Here is a 17,538-nt window from a genome sequence, read left to right as displayed (position 1 = left end):
TAGGAAAAACGAACAGAATACTTATAGAGAGAATTAGAGAACACTTCTATAAGATCAGGAAGAGTGACATCACTGTAGCCACTGCCAAACATGTACTTGACGAATATCCAGCATTCCTTTAAGCTTTTAGTTCTTGTAATAATGAATATGAATGATAGAGTAGCCAATGTTAGGAATAAGACAGAACAAATTGAGCAGGAATGGATAATTAGATCACAATCTGACAGGCAGTATGGTCTTAATGACAGTATTAGTCTGAAGCCGTTTTTAATTGACAGGCCACTTACACACAAGTAAAAATAAAAAAATGTCATTTGCAGATTTTGTTACCTGTTGTTTTATGTATTTGTGCTTGTAGTTATTTAATAATTCATAAAGTTATAATTGTTCTCATCTTACCTGTTTTTGTATTTGCTTTAACTGCAGCTTAGTCTTTGTCACATGATCACCACCCAGTTTTTGATTGACTATCATCTTGCAAACGACTTTAGTATTTGAGCTGATTTCAGCATTAGCGTCACTTTATGGATGTATTTTAGTCACATTAGTGAAATCAAGATTGCTTTATTTGTTATGAATTTTAGATTTCAAGTGTGTTATATGGTTTGTTTGTTTGTGTCTTTCGGCTTTTCCCGGTTAGGGGTCGCCACAGTGGAACTCCGGTCCGCTAATGATTGGCAGTAGATTTTTACGTGCCGAGTTGCCAGCCCTGACACACAGCCTTCAACGAAGGTACATCCATTCATGCATGTCTCTACACAGAAGACGATCTAGCTGAGAATCGAACAGGACAACGTCTTACTGTGAGGCGACAACGCTACCACAGCACCACCACCGCAGTCTTAAGTGTGTTATATGGTAATTATGAATATACTTTGTTTGTTTTATTATTTAGATCTGAGAGTTTTGATCAGATCGCCAATTTAATGCAGTTTTTATGTTTATTACAGCTGCTCGCTTAGTGATCGAGTTTATATCCACTTTTATTGCTGTATTATTAGTTAGAATTTTTTATACTTAGTTTTTAAAGCATGTTAAAGTTATTGCCCCAGATGGCAGAGGTCTGCACATTATAACATGTTTTGCTTTAACAAGGCTTAGTTGATTTATGCAGTATGGTTAGGTATTGTGCTTTAAATGTTTTTTATTTGGCTTTTACGCAGAGAAGATCTCATTCAAATCTTTTTCCTTTTGGCACTCAGCAGTCTAGATCATCTGCGATGCTAATACTTTTATAGTTAAAGGTGATTTTTTGCTGTTTTTATATATATATATATATATATATATATATATATATATATATATATATATATATATATAGTGTGGTTATTTATAATTGTTTTAACTATGTAAACAGGAAAATGTATGTTTTTGAACATGACGTTTTTTGCTTTCTTATCTATGATTGTTCATGTTTTTAAATTTTGCTTTGTGTTTTCCTTTGTACTGTCTGATGTAACGTTGCTTAGTACAACGCAAAAGCACTCTCATTTATACTATTTAATAAATAGATAATTATATTTTTTGTGTTTGCTCTGGCCTGTTTGCTGTGTCTTTACGCTTTTACCTGGTTTCACTAATTCTGTCAATGTTTCTGGGGACTTTGAACCACTGCAAGACTGCCCAAATCAGCTTTCTTGGGAGCTTATCATATGCTTTCTCCTCATCTATAAATTCCCAGTTGGACTCTTTCTTCATCTCTAGCTTCTTCTCAACTGTATGTGTCACAGCAAACATTGGGTCAGTTATGCTGATCTGAATCTGAACTGTTCATCTCCATAATTTCTTCTACTCTGCATATTCATTCATCTATCTCCTCAATAGAACTTTAATGCAATGTGACAGGAGTTTGATGCCTCTCTACTGCCCAAAGTTGTGGACGTCCCTTTGTTTTTGTACACTGGCACTAGTATGCTTATTTTCCGGTCATCTGGGATACGCCTTTCTCTTCACTCTGCTATGAGTACCCCGAGGAGCATTTCTCTCCATCTCCCCCCACATCTTGATCTTATCTGCTATGACCTCATCTGTGCCTGCTGCTTTCTATGACTTCATTTTCCTCAGTGCTGTTCCTACTTCTTCTAGGGTGGGCTCTTCATCTTCTTTCCATTATAGGCCGTATCTGGGGCAGTACAGCCTCTGTGGGTTTTTTCTTCATTCAGAAGCTGGAGAAGTATTCTTTCCATTGGCCTTTCATTTCTGAAAACTGGTGCACAGTTTGTTGCTGTCATCCTTTATATAGGGTGTCTGACTGTCTTCCTTATGTTTTTGTCTTTGCTTTGCGAGCTGATAAAGTTTCTCTGTGCCATCTGTTGTGTCACTTTCCAGAAGTTATTAGAGTGCCTTTGATGTCTCATTCTTTACTACTGCAATTCTTCTCTTAGCCTAGTTGTTAGCCAACCTGTATTCCTTCTTTGCCTGGTCTGTCTTTTTTATCTCACATTTTTTTCCAGCACTCCTTCTTTCTTTTAATGACTTCCTGCAATTCTGAATTTCACCACTAGCATTCCTTATGTACCTTGCTTTCATACCTGCCTTGGCTGCATATCTGTTCTATAGTCCTCACACATGCTGTTTTGAGGCACTGCCATTGTTCAAGTCCACCTTTTTGCTCTTCTTCTTGAGGTGCTACAGCTTAAAGTAAATCTTTGAACTCCTGTGCTCTCTCCAGTCAACTTCCATGTCTTTAACCTAGTCCTTTTGACCTTAGAGCCTTTGCTGACCACTGCTTGCAGCTGATTGTGGCAACCAGTGTTTATGTTGCAGGCTGACTACTTAACTGAAAATGTCTTTGCAATTCCTGATTCTACCCCAGTCCCTTTCCTTATTAGAGGACTCTACTTGAGTTACACGATGGCCGCTCTTGTATGTGATCTTGTGACTGTCACTCTTAATGAACTATTTGTATGCCACCTTCAAGCTATTTGCCAGACAGAAGCCTAGAATGGTCTCTCCTTCTTTATTCCTGTTGCCCCACCATGTGGATCTAGGCAGTCCTTATATCATGTTCTGTCTGTCCCGGTATGTGCATTTAAGTCGCACTTTGTCAGCACCAATTTAGGTTATCCTGCTTAATCTAGTAGGTCCTACAGCTGCTGTCTGAATGCATCCTATCCTGTTGTGGGGCATAAGCTGAGATTATGAATAGTGCCTTATGTTTATACTGGAGTCTGATTGCCAGGAGTCTGTCACTAATTGTGATAACAACCCTCTCTGTCTTCTGAAGTGGCTCCCTCATCTCAATTCCAACAGCATTTCTTGTCTGTCCTCCTCCTGATTAGTAGACTCTGGATCCCTAGCCAAGTGTCTTTGCTGCACTGCCCTTTCATCTTGTCTGTTGGATACATAGGATGTCCAGCCATCTTCTTACCATCTTGTCATCCAGTACCAAGTGGCTTCCTGTCAGTGATCCTACATTGAGTGTAGCGATCCTTAGTTCATGTTTGGCAGGTTGATTGGTTTTACACCCAGCTTTCACTCAACAGAGCTATCCCAGGTAAACCTAGCTGGGCAAATGGATATCACCCAGCCTGTAGCATCTTGACCCATAAAGCCCAACAGGGGCACATCAGACCCAAGCAAATTTAGGCCCATCAGCCTGATTAATATTCTTTGGAAAATTGTAGTGGGAATCACAATAGACCATTGCCATAGGAAATCTACTTCTGTTAGATAAGAAATATTATCGGTTTGAATCTTGTTTTCCAAAATTTGCAAGTACAGTCCTTAAAATTTCAGACACACATTTGAAAGCTTAGAGGTTTTTGCAGCCTTTTAGTACGTATCCTTATTAATAATAACTACATATATCAGTTTCCTTTGTATTCCTTAGAGAAGCCAAAATAAATGTAACTCTAGCACAATTTTAGAATAAAAAAATAATTTTTCATGCTATAACTTCAGAAGTGGATAGCTTTTTCCCACTTTGAAGTGGTACAGCCGCAGCTGCCCAGTTCAACATTGTATAGAAAAAAAAAACTCTGCTGTACTATGGAATAAAACAAATCCTGAAGACATTTATTTCAGATAGTCAGTGTTTCTGCTGGCCTGACACCAGTGTTCCTTGTCAACAACAGTGAATATGTAAAATAACCCCAATAGATAGGGTAAGACACTTGGATGTATCACTATTCATCACAATCTGTTTGTTGTCATGTGATCTGCCAAGCACAAGCATTAACATTCAGATACCAACAAGCAGAAATAGAAAAAAAAAGCGTATCTACTGTGGGATTCCTCTTACATGCCTAGAATTATGCCTCATATACCCTCGATCTTTTTTAGGTAAAGTGAAATTCCAAATCCAAACATCAGCAACGTTGATCAAGAAAATTCTGTCTCTAATACTAGATTTTTTAATTGAGTAGGTGTTAGTGGATCATGTTTTAAAGATCTCTTTTTCTGACATTTAGATATACACACTACAAATTCTAAAGGATGAATCTTGGACAGTGAAGGAATTCTTTATTCTTAAGCTATTCGAAAGCCATCTGGGTTAAAAACAGCATAACTTTATAAAGATCTGGAAGGGTGAAAGTGTCATAATCTGAAATTAGCACCCTTGGGTGTGACATCCTTCTTTTGTTTCTGCAGATGTACTATGCCACTTGTAATGTCTTTTTGAGGTGTTCCCCAATGTCTCCTTTGTACATGGGCCACTAATTTAGTAGATCAGCATTAAATAGACAGTAACGATGCATAGCCTTCTGTCTGGCCAATTTCTAATGCCTTTTCGGTGCCTAGATGCCCCTGGCACAAACTCTATGCTACAGGTTTTCTTCTAATTTGATGGATATTATTTTTTCATTTATTCTCCTTCAGTACATTGTCTGCCACAGCTGTCCCCATTGTGAGTAAATAATAATGCAGACAAGTACTAAGACCAATGTATTTGTCATGTGTTATATGTCCATTTGTAGATGGTAGCCTTTAGCAGCCCATTTCTTGTGTGTGTGTGTGTGTGTGTGTGTGTGTGTGTGTGTGTGTGTGTGTGTGTGTGTGTGTGTGTGTGTGTGTGTACACATTAATCTTTCCCTAATTCTTGAAGCAATGGAAACACTTCCTGGTCAGCAAGTACATGACTAGCCAGTTCATCTAGTTAATTAAGTTTTTATACTGATTTATAGGTTCATAGGTTCATAGGTGGGTACAAGGCTATTGGCCCTAGGGCATAATTAGGCCTAGCCAAAAATGTTGTGCTATCGCCTCCCTCCCAAGTGGTTTAGTTACTTGCGCCCTTGTTGAGCAGGGCCACAGAAGTGATTCCCGGGGTGAATTTCCTGTTTCCCATCCACTCATCAAGATTCTTCTTGAAGAGCGCCAGTGAGGAGCTCTGCCTCACATATATGGGGCCTTATTCCAGAGCAAGGGGAGTCTCTGGGTCATGAATCTGTCCCTACAACAAGTCCTGTTTATTGCTGATGTCAGGTTTATGTCCCTTGAGAGTGTAGCTCTGGTAGATTGGGTTTTCCTTAGGTGGAGCATTTCTAGCAATTTGGGGTTTGACATAGCCTTGTATGTCAGGCAGAGATCACCACTGAGTAGCCGGTACACGACTGAGTACAGTCTGAGTTTTTTTAGCCTCATAGCATAGGGCATCTGTTTAAGGCCCATTATCCTCTTTGTGAGGTACTTTTGAGGCCTCTCCAGTTATTGCAGATGTCTTGTCAGGTACATCCTGAATGATGCGTTATATTCAATAATGGGTCTATTGAGTGATGAGTAGAGGGGAACAATAACTTCCTTATTCCTAGATGCAAACCCCTTTGTGATAAGGTGGGCCATGTAGAAGGATTTTCTAACCACTTTAGCAATGTGGTTGTCAAAGGAGAGGTTTCTATCCACCTGAGTCCCTAGGTCTCTTATCACACTGTCTGTGTTAAGTGGGCTGCCACCTATGTTGTAATTCATAGGTACTTGTTTTTTCCCAAAGGGAATAATAATGCACTTTTTGGCATTTAGCTTGAGGCTGTGGTTTTGGCACCATGTATCTGTATCCGTAAGATCTTTTTGAAGGATGTCTACGTCAGTAGGAATCTCAGTTATGGCACCCAGTTTGCAGTTGTCTGCGAACTTTGTTAGCCATAGTCCCTCCGCGTTTGCTTGTACCTCAGAGAAATAGATACCGAACAGGAGGGGACCCAAGACTGAGCCCTGTGGTACACCACTAGTCACAGGTTTGGAGTCTGATCTAGCGTTTCCTGTTCTCACTGAATGGGTTCTATCCATGAGCCAGTTAGCAACCCATCTTGTAACGTAGGGGTTTATATTTAGGTTGGTGAGTTTGTCTATAATTCCCAAGTGGGGAAAGGTATTGAAGGCCTTTGCAAGATCAAGGTATGCTGTGTGAACCACCTTTCCCTCATCTATTACTTTAGTGACCATTTCAAAAAAGTCAACCAGATTTAGGAGGCATGACCTTCTCTTTACGAACCCAAACTGGGTGGGATCCAGGGTTTGTAGGTTCCCAATGTTGTTGTTTATGAGTTCCATGATGATGTGCTCCATGGCCTTGCAGACGAGACTCGTCAGGCTGATGGGGTGGTAATTCCCGGGGTCAGTGGTGGCACCTCCTTTATTGAGTGGGATGACTGTTGCGTGCGCCACTCTGTGGGCATATAGCCTGAGGAGAGGCTGTGGTTAAACATAGTATTAAGGTGAGGGGTTAATTCGTTTTGGAGCTCATGTAGCATGCAGCCTGGGATGCTGTCTGGTCCCATGGATGCTGTGTTTCTTGCCTTGGAGAGTGGTGTTTTCACCTGGGTGCCTGTGATTTTAGGGGGCAGCACAATCTTCTGGTATGGATATGAGCCCTTTGGCGGGGTGAGGGTGGGGTGAAGTTTGAAATGAACCTACCTGCCAATATATTAGCGATATCAGTTGGTTCCATGAATTTTGAACCATTATGCTGTAGCTCAGAGCAGATGTGAGAGTTGCTGTTAAGTTTTTGACATAGATAAAAAATGCTTTGTGATTGTCTTTGGTGTCTGTTGTGAGTTTTCTTTCAAAGCTCGCCTTAGAGTTTTTTATGAGGGTTCTTAGCTTTTTGCTAAGATTGGTCAGGGAACCCCTCTATTCCTGGGTTTTTACTTTTTTTGCAGTAATTTCTTCCTTCTATCATAGAGCTTATTTATGGCTGGGGTCCACCAGACTGGTTTCCTCTTTTTGGAGGAGTGGGTCTTGTTCTTGTTCTGGATAGCACAGTCCATGCACTCATGTAAGTGCTTGTAGAGTGCTTTTGTGTAGGATATAGCAGATTCAATCATATTGGCATTCTGCGTAGGAGTAGTGAAGTTTGCCACCTCTGTCTTGAGTAGCATAAATTTCGCTTTGGAAAAGTTTTTCACCATGGTTTATTTTGGGACGGGAGGGGTGTGTGGGTGGTATGTGGATATCTAGGGTGATGAGTTTATGGTTAGATCTGACCAATGAGGAATTTACCACAGGTGTGGAGCATTTTTCCCCCATGTTGATGATGACTAGGTCCAGTATATTTTTACCTTTTGTGGGGGGTGTTTACAAGCTGGTCTAGAGCATTGGAGTTAATGTATTCTAGGAAGCACTGAGCAAAGGTATTAGTACTTTCGTAGTTTTCCCAATTGATGTTTGGGTAATTGAAATCACCTAGTATAAGGGTGTTCGGTTGGACTCTCATGTTTTCCAGTACCTCGAGGAAAGGGGATTGAGTGTCATGGTGCAGGGAAGGTGGTCTGTAGCAAGCTATAATCTGGATTGCAGGTTTGTCCATTGTCAGTTGCACTTGGATGATCTCCGAGGCATCATACTTTGCAACCAGTCTGGAGGTGTGGTTATCCTTGATGAATATGGATATGCCTCCTCCCTTTGTATTTCAGTCTGGGTTTTGCGGCCGAAATGTGTGGTATGAGTTGTAGTCTGGAATCGCTGGGGTGCTCTCTTGAGCCTTGAACCAGATCTTCGTTAATGCACAAATATTGATGTTCTCCATATTGAGGAGTGTCTCGAGAGAGTGCATTTTAAGGTTTAAACTCCTAGCGTTTAGCAGCATGACCCTCAGTTTTTTGTCGCTAGTACTTGTTACAGTGGTGGATTTGTTTTTTGAGCCTTGCCTAAAAAAGGCACTATGGGGGTGGCAAAAGCCTTTGCCAGTATCCTGAATCCCAGGGGTGACAGGTGCAAGCCATCTCTGGGGAAGCATCGAGGCTTGTCGAGCATGGCATCCCAGGCAGACAGATACTGGATCCCCTTTGAATGACACCAAAAACTTGGCCAATTGTTGAAATTTATAATTTTTTCCTTGTACTGAGGTATCATACTTGGTGAGGGTAAGATGCTACTCAGGGCTAGGGTCATACCTGCCTTGATTACATAATCAGAGAGCTCTTCTAGGTCCCTTTTCATGTAGTCCAGGGAGGTACGTCTCAGGTCATTCACACCAACATGGACAATAACTGAGTCATATTTGTACTTGTTGTGGAGTGACCTGAGTGCTTGAGTAATGTGACGGATTCTGGCACCTGACAAGCAGCTGACAGTGACCTTCTCTTTATCCAGCCTGGTGAGAGGGACATCGGTGTGCCTGACTATGGAGTCACCTATTACAAGTGTGTTAATTATGTTTTTTTTTTGCCTTAAGGGCTGTGGTTGTGCGGCACACTGGTTTTGGTGGTTATGTGATGATTGCGGTGTGTTTGTGGGTGTAGGTTGCTTGCATGTCTGCTTTGGAGGTCTCTGTTGTTTTCGCAGATTTTTATTTAGAGCCTCCGAATATGTCTTTTTGTAGCTATGTGTGGGATTTGCAGTTGCATGTATAGTGGGTCTATGTGTAGTAAGTGGTGTGCTGCAGGTTGGTACCTTCTCCTCTTGACTGTCAATTCCAGTCATGACTGGAGAGAGCTTTGCCTCAAGTATAGCTATGTTAATGCAAAGTTCCTATAATCACAGCTGCACAGGTAAAAAACACACTCTCCAAAGCCAAGAACACAGCATCCATGGGACCTGACAATATCCCAGGCTGCGTTCTACATGAACTACAGAATGAACTGGCACCCTACCTAAGTACCATGTTCAATCATAGCCTCACCTCAGGCTTTGTACCTACTGAGTGGCGCACCGCGACAGTTATCCCACTCCACAAAAGGGGAGCCACAACAGACCCTGGTAACTACCGCCCCATTAGCCTGATGAGCCTGGTCTGCAAGGCCATGGAACGTATCATCATGGAACTCATAAACAAAGACATTGGTAATCTCCAAACTCTGGACCCTACTCAGTTTGGATTTGTAAAAGGCAGATCATGTCTCCTAAACCTGATTGACTTCTTTGAAGCAGTCACCAAAGCCATAGATGATGGTAAAATGGTTCACACAGCTTATCTAGATCTCGCCAAGGCTTTCAACACCATCCCCCACTCTGGAATTATAGATAAGCTCACTAAATCCCTATGTCATAAGATGGGTTGCCAACTGGCTCACGGACAGAACCCACACTGTGAAAGTAGCGGATTCCAAATCCGACATCAGACCAGTGACAAGTGGAGTACCACATGGTTCAGTCCTGGGTCCTCTCCTGTTTGGTATCTACTTCTCTGAAGTGCAGGCCAACACAGAAGGTCTTTATTAACAAAGTTTGCAGATGACTGCAAACTAGGAGCCATAATCAAAACTCCTAACGATGTGGACAAACTACAAAAGGGCCTCACTGAGACAGATTCCTGATGTCAAAGCCATGGCCTGAAGCTCAATGCCAAAAAGTGTATTGTCATCCCCTTTGGTAAAAACTCTGTACCCATGAACTACCACATAGCTGGTAGTCTACTTAATGCCGAAAATGTGATAAGAGACCTTGGGACACAGGTGGACAGTAGTCTCTCCTTTGATAATCACATCGCCACAGTGGTCAGGAAATCCTTCTACATGGCTCATCTCATCACAAAAGGATTCTCATCCAGAAAAAAAGAGGTCATTGTTACCCTCTACTCATCACTCATTAGACCCATTATAGAGTACAACGCCCCTTTTGGTATGTACCTCACAAGACATCTACAACAACTGGAAAGACCACAGAAATACCTCACAAAGAGGATTACTGGCCTCAAACAGATGCCCTATGCAGACTGTCTCAAAAAACTACAGCTTTACTCCATCGCATATCGCCTACTCAGGGGCGATCTCTGTCTAACATACAAAGCTATGTCAATCCCAGAGCTGTTGGACATGCTCCACTTAAAGAAATCCCAATCCCTCCGAGCTACACGCTCTAGGGACCTTAACCTTGTCACCACAATAAACAGAACATGCTGGAGGGATAGATTCCTGTCCCAGAGACTTCCCATACTCTGGAACAGACTACCTATCTATGTCAAACAGAGCTCTCATTAGCACTCTTCAAGAAAAATCTTGATGATTGGATGGGAAATGGGAAATTCACCCCGGGGATCACTTCTGTGGCTCTGCTCGACAGGGGCATAGGAAAATAATTTTCTTGGATGGCAAAAGCCAGGGTACATTTTTTGGCTAGGCTTGTATGGGCCCTAGGGCCGATAGCCTAGTACCTACCTATGAACCTATGAACCTAAGTGCATCTCTTGCAGATTTTGGTGTCGTGTGGTAGGAGGAGAGGGTTGTCTATGTACATGAGGCAGTTGTGACATTGCCTCAGGGTGCCCAAATTCATCAGGTGCACAGGAGAATACACTGGGAGCTGGCTCTTGGGCATACCAGAATGGGTTAAGGAACATATTCTTATTTGCCTGGAGGGGAGAGTAATTTGACTGTTCTCTACAGACAACTGTTGGGGAATCGAGTACTATAGCTTATTAGTGCTTCTGAATCTTTTTGTGCCAAGTGCTAGTCTGAAAGCACTGATTTCAGTGCTAAGTCTGGAAGAGCTGGCTAGTACCAAGGTCAAAACTGAAAAGCAGACTCAGTGGAGCCAGGGATAGTTTAACCCTATCTAACCGCCGCTGCGTGATCTGCAAAACCATGCAAATGCAGTTTTTATATCAGAAAGATTAACGAGATAGAAATTAGCCCAAAATGGCCAACAAAACTACAGTTTCTGGGCAGAAACCACTCCTCCAAGGACAGGTAGGCTGTTCAGAGCTCCCCACTCCCACTGGTGAAAAAAGAAACTTCCTTATTGCCCAAGTATGGTATGGCCAACACAGAAGTTTAAACACAGTCCAGGTATCAGCAGGTATCTTAAACTGGACTTTTCTAGCTTAGTAAGGCAGGAAAATAGCAAGATTTTTTTTTGTTTTTATGTTTTTTTTCAGGAAGACAGTAGAAACAAATGAAAAAACAACTTTTACAGTGCAGTAATAATGGCTGTCGCACATGAGTGAGAAGCCAGAAACAATTAAAAAATACATTTTGCAACAAAAATGACTTTTTTAAAGTGCAGGCGCAAATAAATACAATTTCAGTATAAAATGAGCGTTTTGAGAAGCAATAAATGCCAGAAAACGAGCATTTAGGCAGAAATAGCAATAAGCAGCAAGAAAAAACAAAAAATGGTACTTAAACACTCCAAAGTCTCTCCTTTTGTCGCTCTGGCGTTGTAGGTCTTTGCAGGACATTTTATGTGATTTTATCTCTGTCATTCAAATATGTGTTCAATATTATCATCACTGATATATCTATCTATCTATGCTTATTTATTTATTCATTCATTTATTGCTTAAATAGACAGCTTTATACAACAGAGAAAAATATAAAGCTTAACATTACAATGTAGACATATAATTGAAATGCAGCTGTTCTCAAGAAAAACTACAGTAAGTCACCACATATAAATACGTGACACACTGGCATATTCAGTGAGGTTTAAAATATCAAATTACAAATTTTAATGTGGAGTGTGAGCAGTTTGTGTTTTTTGTTGATATTGTGTGTTAGCGATTTTTAGTTGTAAATATATTCAGTGCAGTGATAGAGTTAGGGTTAGCACATAAGCCATTGCCCACTCTTACTCATGTGTGCTTTCTCATAATCCTTTCCTTAATAGTAAAACTACACAAAACACTAGGACACATTTCACACATACACACACACACACACACACACACACACACACACACACACACACACACACACACACACACACACACACAAAAACCCATCAAAACTATCCCCTTACCTAGTCCTTACCTAACCCTAATCTACAAAACTTGCATGTACACTGCCACTTCTAACACCAACCCAAATACATCTGTTAAGAAAACAAATACAAAAGGAAATAAATTATCAATAAAAGAATGTTCTGTAAAAGAAAATACTACAGTTAACTTTGTTGAAAAAATGTATGTTTGAAAAAGTGCTTCTGTATATGTGTGTGTGTGTGTGTGTGTGTGTGTGTGTGTGTGTGTGTGTGTGTGTGTGTGTGTGTGTATCTATATAGAGAGAGAAAGATAAGTATATATGCATGTATGTATGTATGTATGTAAATATATATATATATGTGTGTGTGTGTGTGTGTGTGTGTGTGTGTGTACCCTTAGATGTGACATTCTTCCTTTGTTTTGCAGATATGCCATGCTACTTATAATGTCCTTTTGATCTCACAAGTGCATGACACAGAGTGAGGTGCACTTACAATGGATATATTGAAATGAAACACTGTAACCAGAAATGAGTAGTAAACAGTCATAACATTTACTTCAAAAGCATCGGGATCACAGGCAAAATGAACTGGGTTTTGGCAAAAGCCTTCTTCATTATATTTGTCATTTATAAGAGCGCATGATTTAAATAATAATAAAATCTGTCAGTTGATCACCAACTACCAATTAACATTTAAATAAGGAATGATGAGAAACACAAAAAAGAATCACAATTACATATTGTATTTGGATAACCACATCTAGTCATAATCATTTTTATACTGTGAGAAAAATCCTTCATATCACATTTTATTGTTTGTGAAAAAATATCACAAATTAAAGTAAGTAAAGGTTGTTCTTCTTTCGGCTTTTCCCGGTTAGGAGTCGCCACAGCGGAACTCCGGTCCACTAATGATTGGCAGTAGATTTGTACGGTGCTGAGGAGCCAGCTCGATGCCCAACCTTCAATGAAGACACGCCCATTCACTCATGTCTTTCGAATGCCACTCGACCGCGGGGAGGGCATGCAGACTCCACACAGAAGGCGCTCCAGCCGAGAATCGAACGGGAGAACCTCTTGCTGTGAGACGACAACGCTACCGCTGTACCACCATGGCTTCTGAGTAAGTAAAGTAAATAGAGTATGTAAAAATGAGTAAAGACTACATCAGTAAATTTCTTAACAAACTAATCAACTATCATTTATCTCGACAACCTGCCATCCATTTAAGTCACACTAAATTAGTATAGCCCAGACTTTAAAGATTATATTACAGAAAAAAAAAAAAACACCGGTCTAGGGAACATAAGTGATCCTTTTATATATGTTGATGGTGCCTATAGGTGGCTTGTCATTAAAAGAGGCATCAAGGGAGCTTTCCTCAATAACTGTGTTAAAGAACACCCATGCCATTTTGTCATTGACATCGCTGTCATTGGTTCAGTAAACTTTTCCCCAATGTCAAAGATGGCTGACCAAACCAAATGATACACATTGCATTCATCAGGCCATTGTGGTTCACTCTTCCTGTGACACCTTTATTAAATTTCAAATTGTACAGGTTAGACAGCAGTTGGTTAAATTCTTTGCTTTGGAAAATATCCAATTACCTTGAAGGTGGTCTCAGGCAGTAAATCTGAACGGTTCACAGAGGACTTCTGGAACAAGAAATTCAGGGAGACTCCGAAGGCTACCCTGTTTTTGTCATTTTTCCCAAGCAGTCCTACCTCTGAATTGCTGAATTCTTTGCATTAACTAAGACACTAAACACTGTATCTGAAAAGATGACCTCTTCTGAGCCAGTCCTGCCACAAGACAGAAATAGACATCCAGTTGGATTTTCCTAATTACCTTGCAGAAATCTGCCTATTATTAAACCTTTAGAAGAGGGCTTTAAAACTCAGCAGGATTTTTCAAGGATGCCCAACCAACAGTAAATTCCCCCTTGCCATACTCTGTTTATTTCAAATCTCAACTTTCTTCTCTGAGTATCTATTCTCAGGTACCAGCACTAGCATACTCACTCCGGGCATAACACACACTGGGTCAATGTTAAAAATTCCCTATGAAAAACCCACCCAAACTAAATAGATACCAACAGTGAGAGTTTGAGATTTTCTCTACCTTCTTCCAGGGTCAGAAAATGAGGAATATGCCAAAAGGTGATCCAAGCAGCCTGTAGCTGTACAGTATGTGCGGTATAATAGTTCTGATTCATGTTTAATTAAGGAGACATTAGAGACTTATATTCACCTACCATAAGGAAAGGTGATAATGTGAAATCTGCTTCTCCAGGCAAAATGAATATTACTTAATTTGAAAATATAATACATTGGGACCTGAAACCTTACTCTTTGATCTAACATGAAGATATCTGATAAGCAGCTGTCTTAATGATTTAATTACACCTTTTATTAGAGGCAGGAAGCAAGATATAAACATCTTATTTTTAAATGTTGCTGTTTTAAATCCTTGGAAGGTTTGCTGCTGAGGCAACAGATGTGAAAAATAGAGCTCTTGAAAGTTTTATTGCTGTGTATTATTTTATTTATGTCCCTAATTTTGCTCATTATGCAAGTTGCAGGAGGTGGGTATGGAATGGGTGCAGCATAGGAGTGACAGATAGCGTTATAGCCCCTCAGCAACTTGCCCCATTTAAAGGGAGTAGGTTGCTAAAGGGCTACCCTTTGTAAAGTGGATGCTACCTCCTAAAATCATGTTCTTCAATACAGATTCATTGATGAGTTTATTTCCAAGACACTCTCCCTTCCTACTGTCACTCTTTAATTCCATGTCTGTCTGTCCAGCACTCAGGTAAAATTTCAGATATATTTGTCACAATTTCAGATAGATGCTCTGCCCTTCTGCTTTACTTCCTTAGTGTAGTCTACAGCTAAGATGCAACATGATCATGCATCCATTGGGGAGGTTATGACAGCTGCACCACAAAGTTAGGTATATCTGTGCATCAGTGCATAGGCATTTGTGCCCTCTGCAAGGCACAGATATTCTCTTTGCCTTATGAAATAAAGTCAGGCATGTGCCCCAAATGAAAAATGTTCCACAGTCTTACTTTACAAAACACATTATTGCCACATCTGACTACATATGGCAATAAGAAGGCTTCCCTACACCTCAGAGAGTAACAAGTGGACACAGTTCCGTCTGCCCATGTTAAGCTCCCTGAGTTGAACTCCCTAATCAGTGAAAATGAATAATTTTTTTATGTGTGCCAGCAGTAATTCTTCTGTTTTTGCAAGATTTTTTTCTTTATGTTTATGTTAAGATGGAGTTAGGTTCCAGGTGACAGGAGCGATTTTGCTTCTAAAAAAACACTTTCTTTTATTTTTTTAATAAGCTCAGTTACAATACTTATTGAATTAGAATTTCAAAATATATGGGAGAAACCATTGAAAACTTGTCAAAATGTTCTACACATCTCTCTTCATATATGATAAACTTCATTGCAAGCATGAGCTGACCCCAAACCATGAGAAACAGATGCTGTGCTGCTTTAAGCGTCTTGTCAGTATAGGTTTGTATGCTTACAAAATTGTCATAGTAGCACTGAAATTAGTCTATGTAATACCGTTTGTACGAGACAGCACTACCCACTGTTGGAATGATCTGACATTAGCAAGTGTAAAAGAACTTATGCTGCAGGTTTATAACAGGTGTAAATTATTGTTCCTTGCAGCATGTGGCAAAAGATCAAGAAAAACAGGAAAATGACTGATCAAGAACTTAAAGAACGAGCAGAAGTGGAAAGAAGGACCAGTGATGTGAGGCAGTGGGTTCAGGAGACCAAAGAGTATCTGCTAAGCCCTGCACAAGAGCCAGATGTTCAGCTAGAGAAACTGAAGGTACAGTGAATTTTTTACTTTTTCAAATTACCTCAGAGACAAGGACCTGTCTTCCATTGCTTACTATGCTGTCTCATAGTATACATTTATTTATTTTTGTCTATTAAAAGATCTTTTCGTAGTACATTAACTTTAATAATATAATAATACTGAAATGGAATGTAAACATGAATCATAGTTTGAGACTGGTACATGGACAGTGATGTGCTAAAATTTCACCCTCATTGTCTCTTTAGAGAATGTAAGCTGCCAGAAGATATAGAGTATAGCCTTTTGTATCCCTGCAGATGTAATAGAGCTGATGTCAGGAGGGGGTTTGCTTCTGCACTACCAGGCTATAACTCATTCCATACCTTTCTGCCCCAGAACATGGACCAAAGCTCCAAAGGTAGTGGTGTCTCCATATTCATAAAGGATATACACACCTCTTGACTAGTAGCCCCAGCACAATGCATCTGAGATACTTCAGGTGCAACTGACATTGGGTAAGACAGCAATTCAGGTCATAGCCTGCTATAGGTCTCCAACCATGTCCCAAGACTCTCACTCCAGATTCCTAAGCACCCTGGAAACTATTAGGGTCCAACCCAACAGTCTCACACTAGTTGACTTTCACTACCCCTCCATCAACTGGGAAAACTACTCATGCACCATTACACTGGCCCAATGCTTCCTGGAATTCATTAATTCCAATGCCCTGGACCAGCTCATCTTTACCCCCACTACAGGAAGCAAAATCCTTGATCTGGTTATTACTAACATGGGCAACCATTGTTCTACACCAATAGTCAGTTCCTCCCTGGTTAGATCCGACTACAAACTAATCATCATGGAAATCCACATCTCACCGACACACACCCCACAAAGGTATCCACCATGAAAAACTTCTCCAAAGCTGACTTTGGGCTCCTAAAAACAGAGGTGACTAACTTCACGGCACCCACTTCAATGGAAAATAGATGCATGACTGCCGAATCATACACCAATGCACTGTACGAACACGTACATAAATGCATGCAACTAGCCATACCCAGCAGAACCAAGACACTTTCCTTCAAAAAAAGGAAGCCAATCTAGTGGTCCCTTGCCATTAATAAACTCTACAACAGAACGGAGAAACTATTGCAGAAAAAGGTGAAGTCCCAAGACTGGAAAAGCTCCCTTATTAGCCTCAACAAAAAGTTGAGATCCCTCATCAAAACCTAAAGCCACCTATGAAAGCAGAATTGCAGCAGACACTAAACACAACCACAAAGCCTTCTATAGTTATATCACAAATCTCCACGCCAATACCCAGGTTTGATCTGAGTTACTGCATATTAATACCTCCTATACTGAGCCAACAGATATTGCCAACATACTGGCCGACAGATTCACTGTCAACTTTACCCCCCCCCCCACAAAGGACCAATCACAATACCGGAGGAATGCCAGGCACCAAGCATTACTGCAGTACAGGTTAAAGCTGCATTGTCCAAGGTCAAGAATACAGTTTCCATGGGACCCAACAGTATCTCTGGATGTGTTCTACATGAACTACAAAGTGAACTGGCACCACATTTGTGTGCCTTGTTCAGTCACAGCCTCATCTCGGG

The 17,538-nt window shown here is 40.6% G+C and overlaps 1 protein-coding gene across 1 annotated transcript in view; it reads left to right on the top strand.

Annotated features, from left to right (window-relative positions):
* The window catches only part of SYNE1 (spectrin repeat containing nuclear envelope protein 1), a 2,173,401-nt gene that overhangs the window by 541,647 nt on the left and 1,614,216 nt on the right, over positions 1-17,538 (top strand). Inside the window, exon 34 of the mRNA XM_044089035.1 lies at positions 15,778-15,943. Coding sequence (XP_043944970.1) covers positions 15,778-15,943 — 166 coding nt within the window. The remainder of the gene's footprint in view (positions 1-15,777; positions 15,944-17,538) is intronic.

The sequence above is a fragment of the Protopterus annectens genome, chromosome 1.part0 (assembly GCF_019279795.1).
Source record: "Protopterus annectens isolate FY-2018-M chromosome 1.part0, PAN1.0, whole genome shotgun sequence".
NCBI lineage: Eukaryota > Metazoa > Chordata > Ceratodontiformes > Protopteridae > Protopterus > Protopterus annectens.
This window is presented reverse-complemented; position numbering and strand designations above follow the sequence as displayed.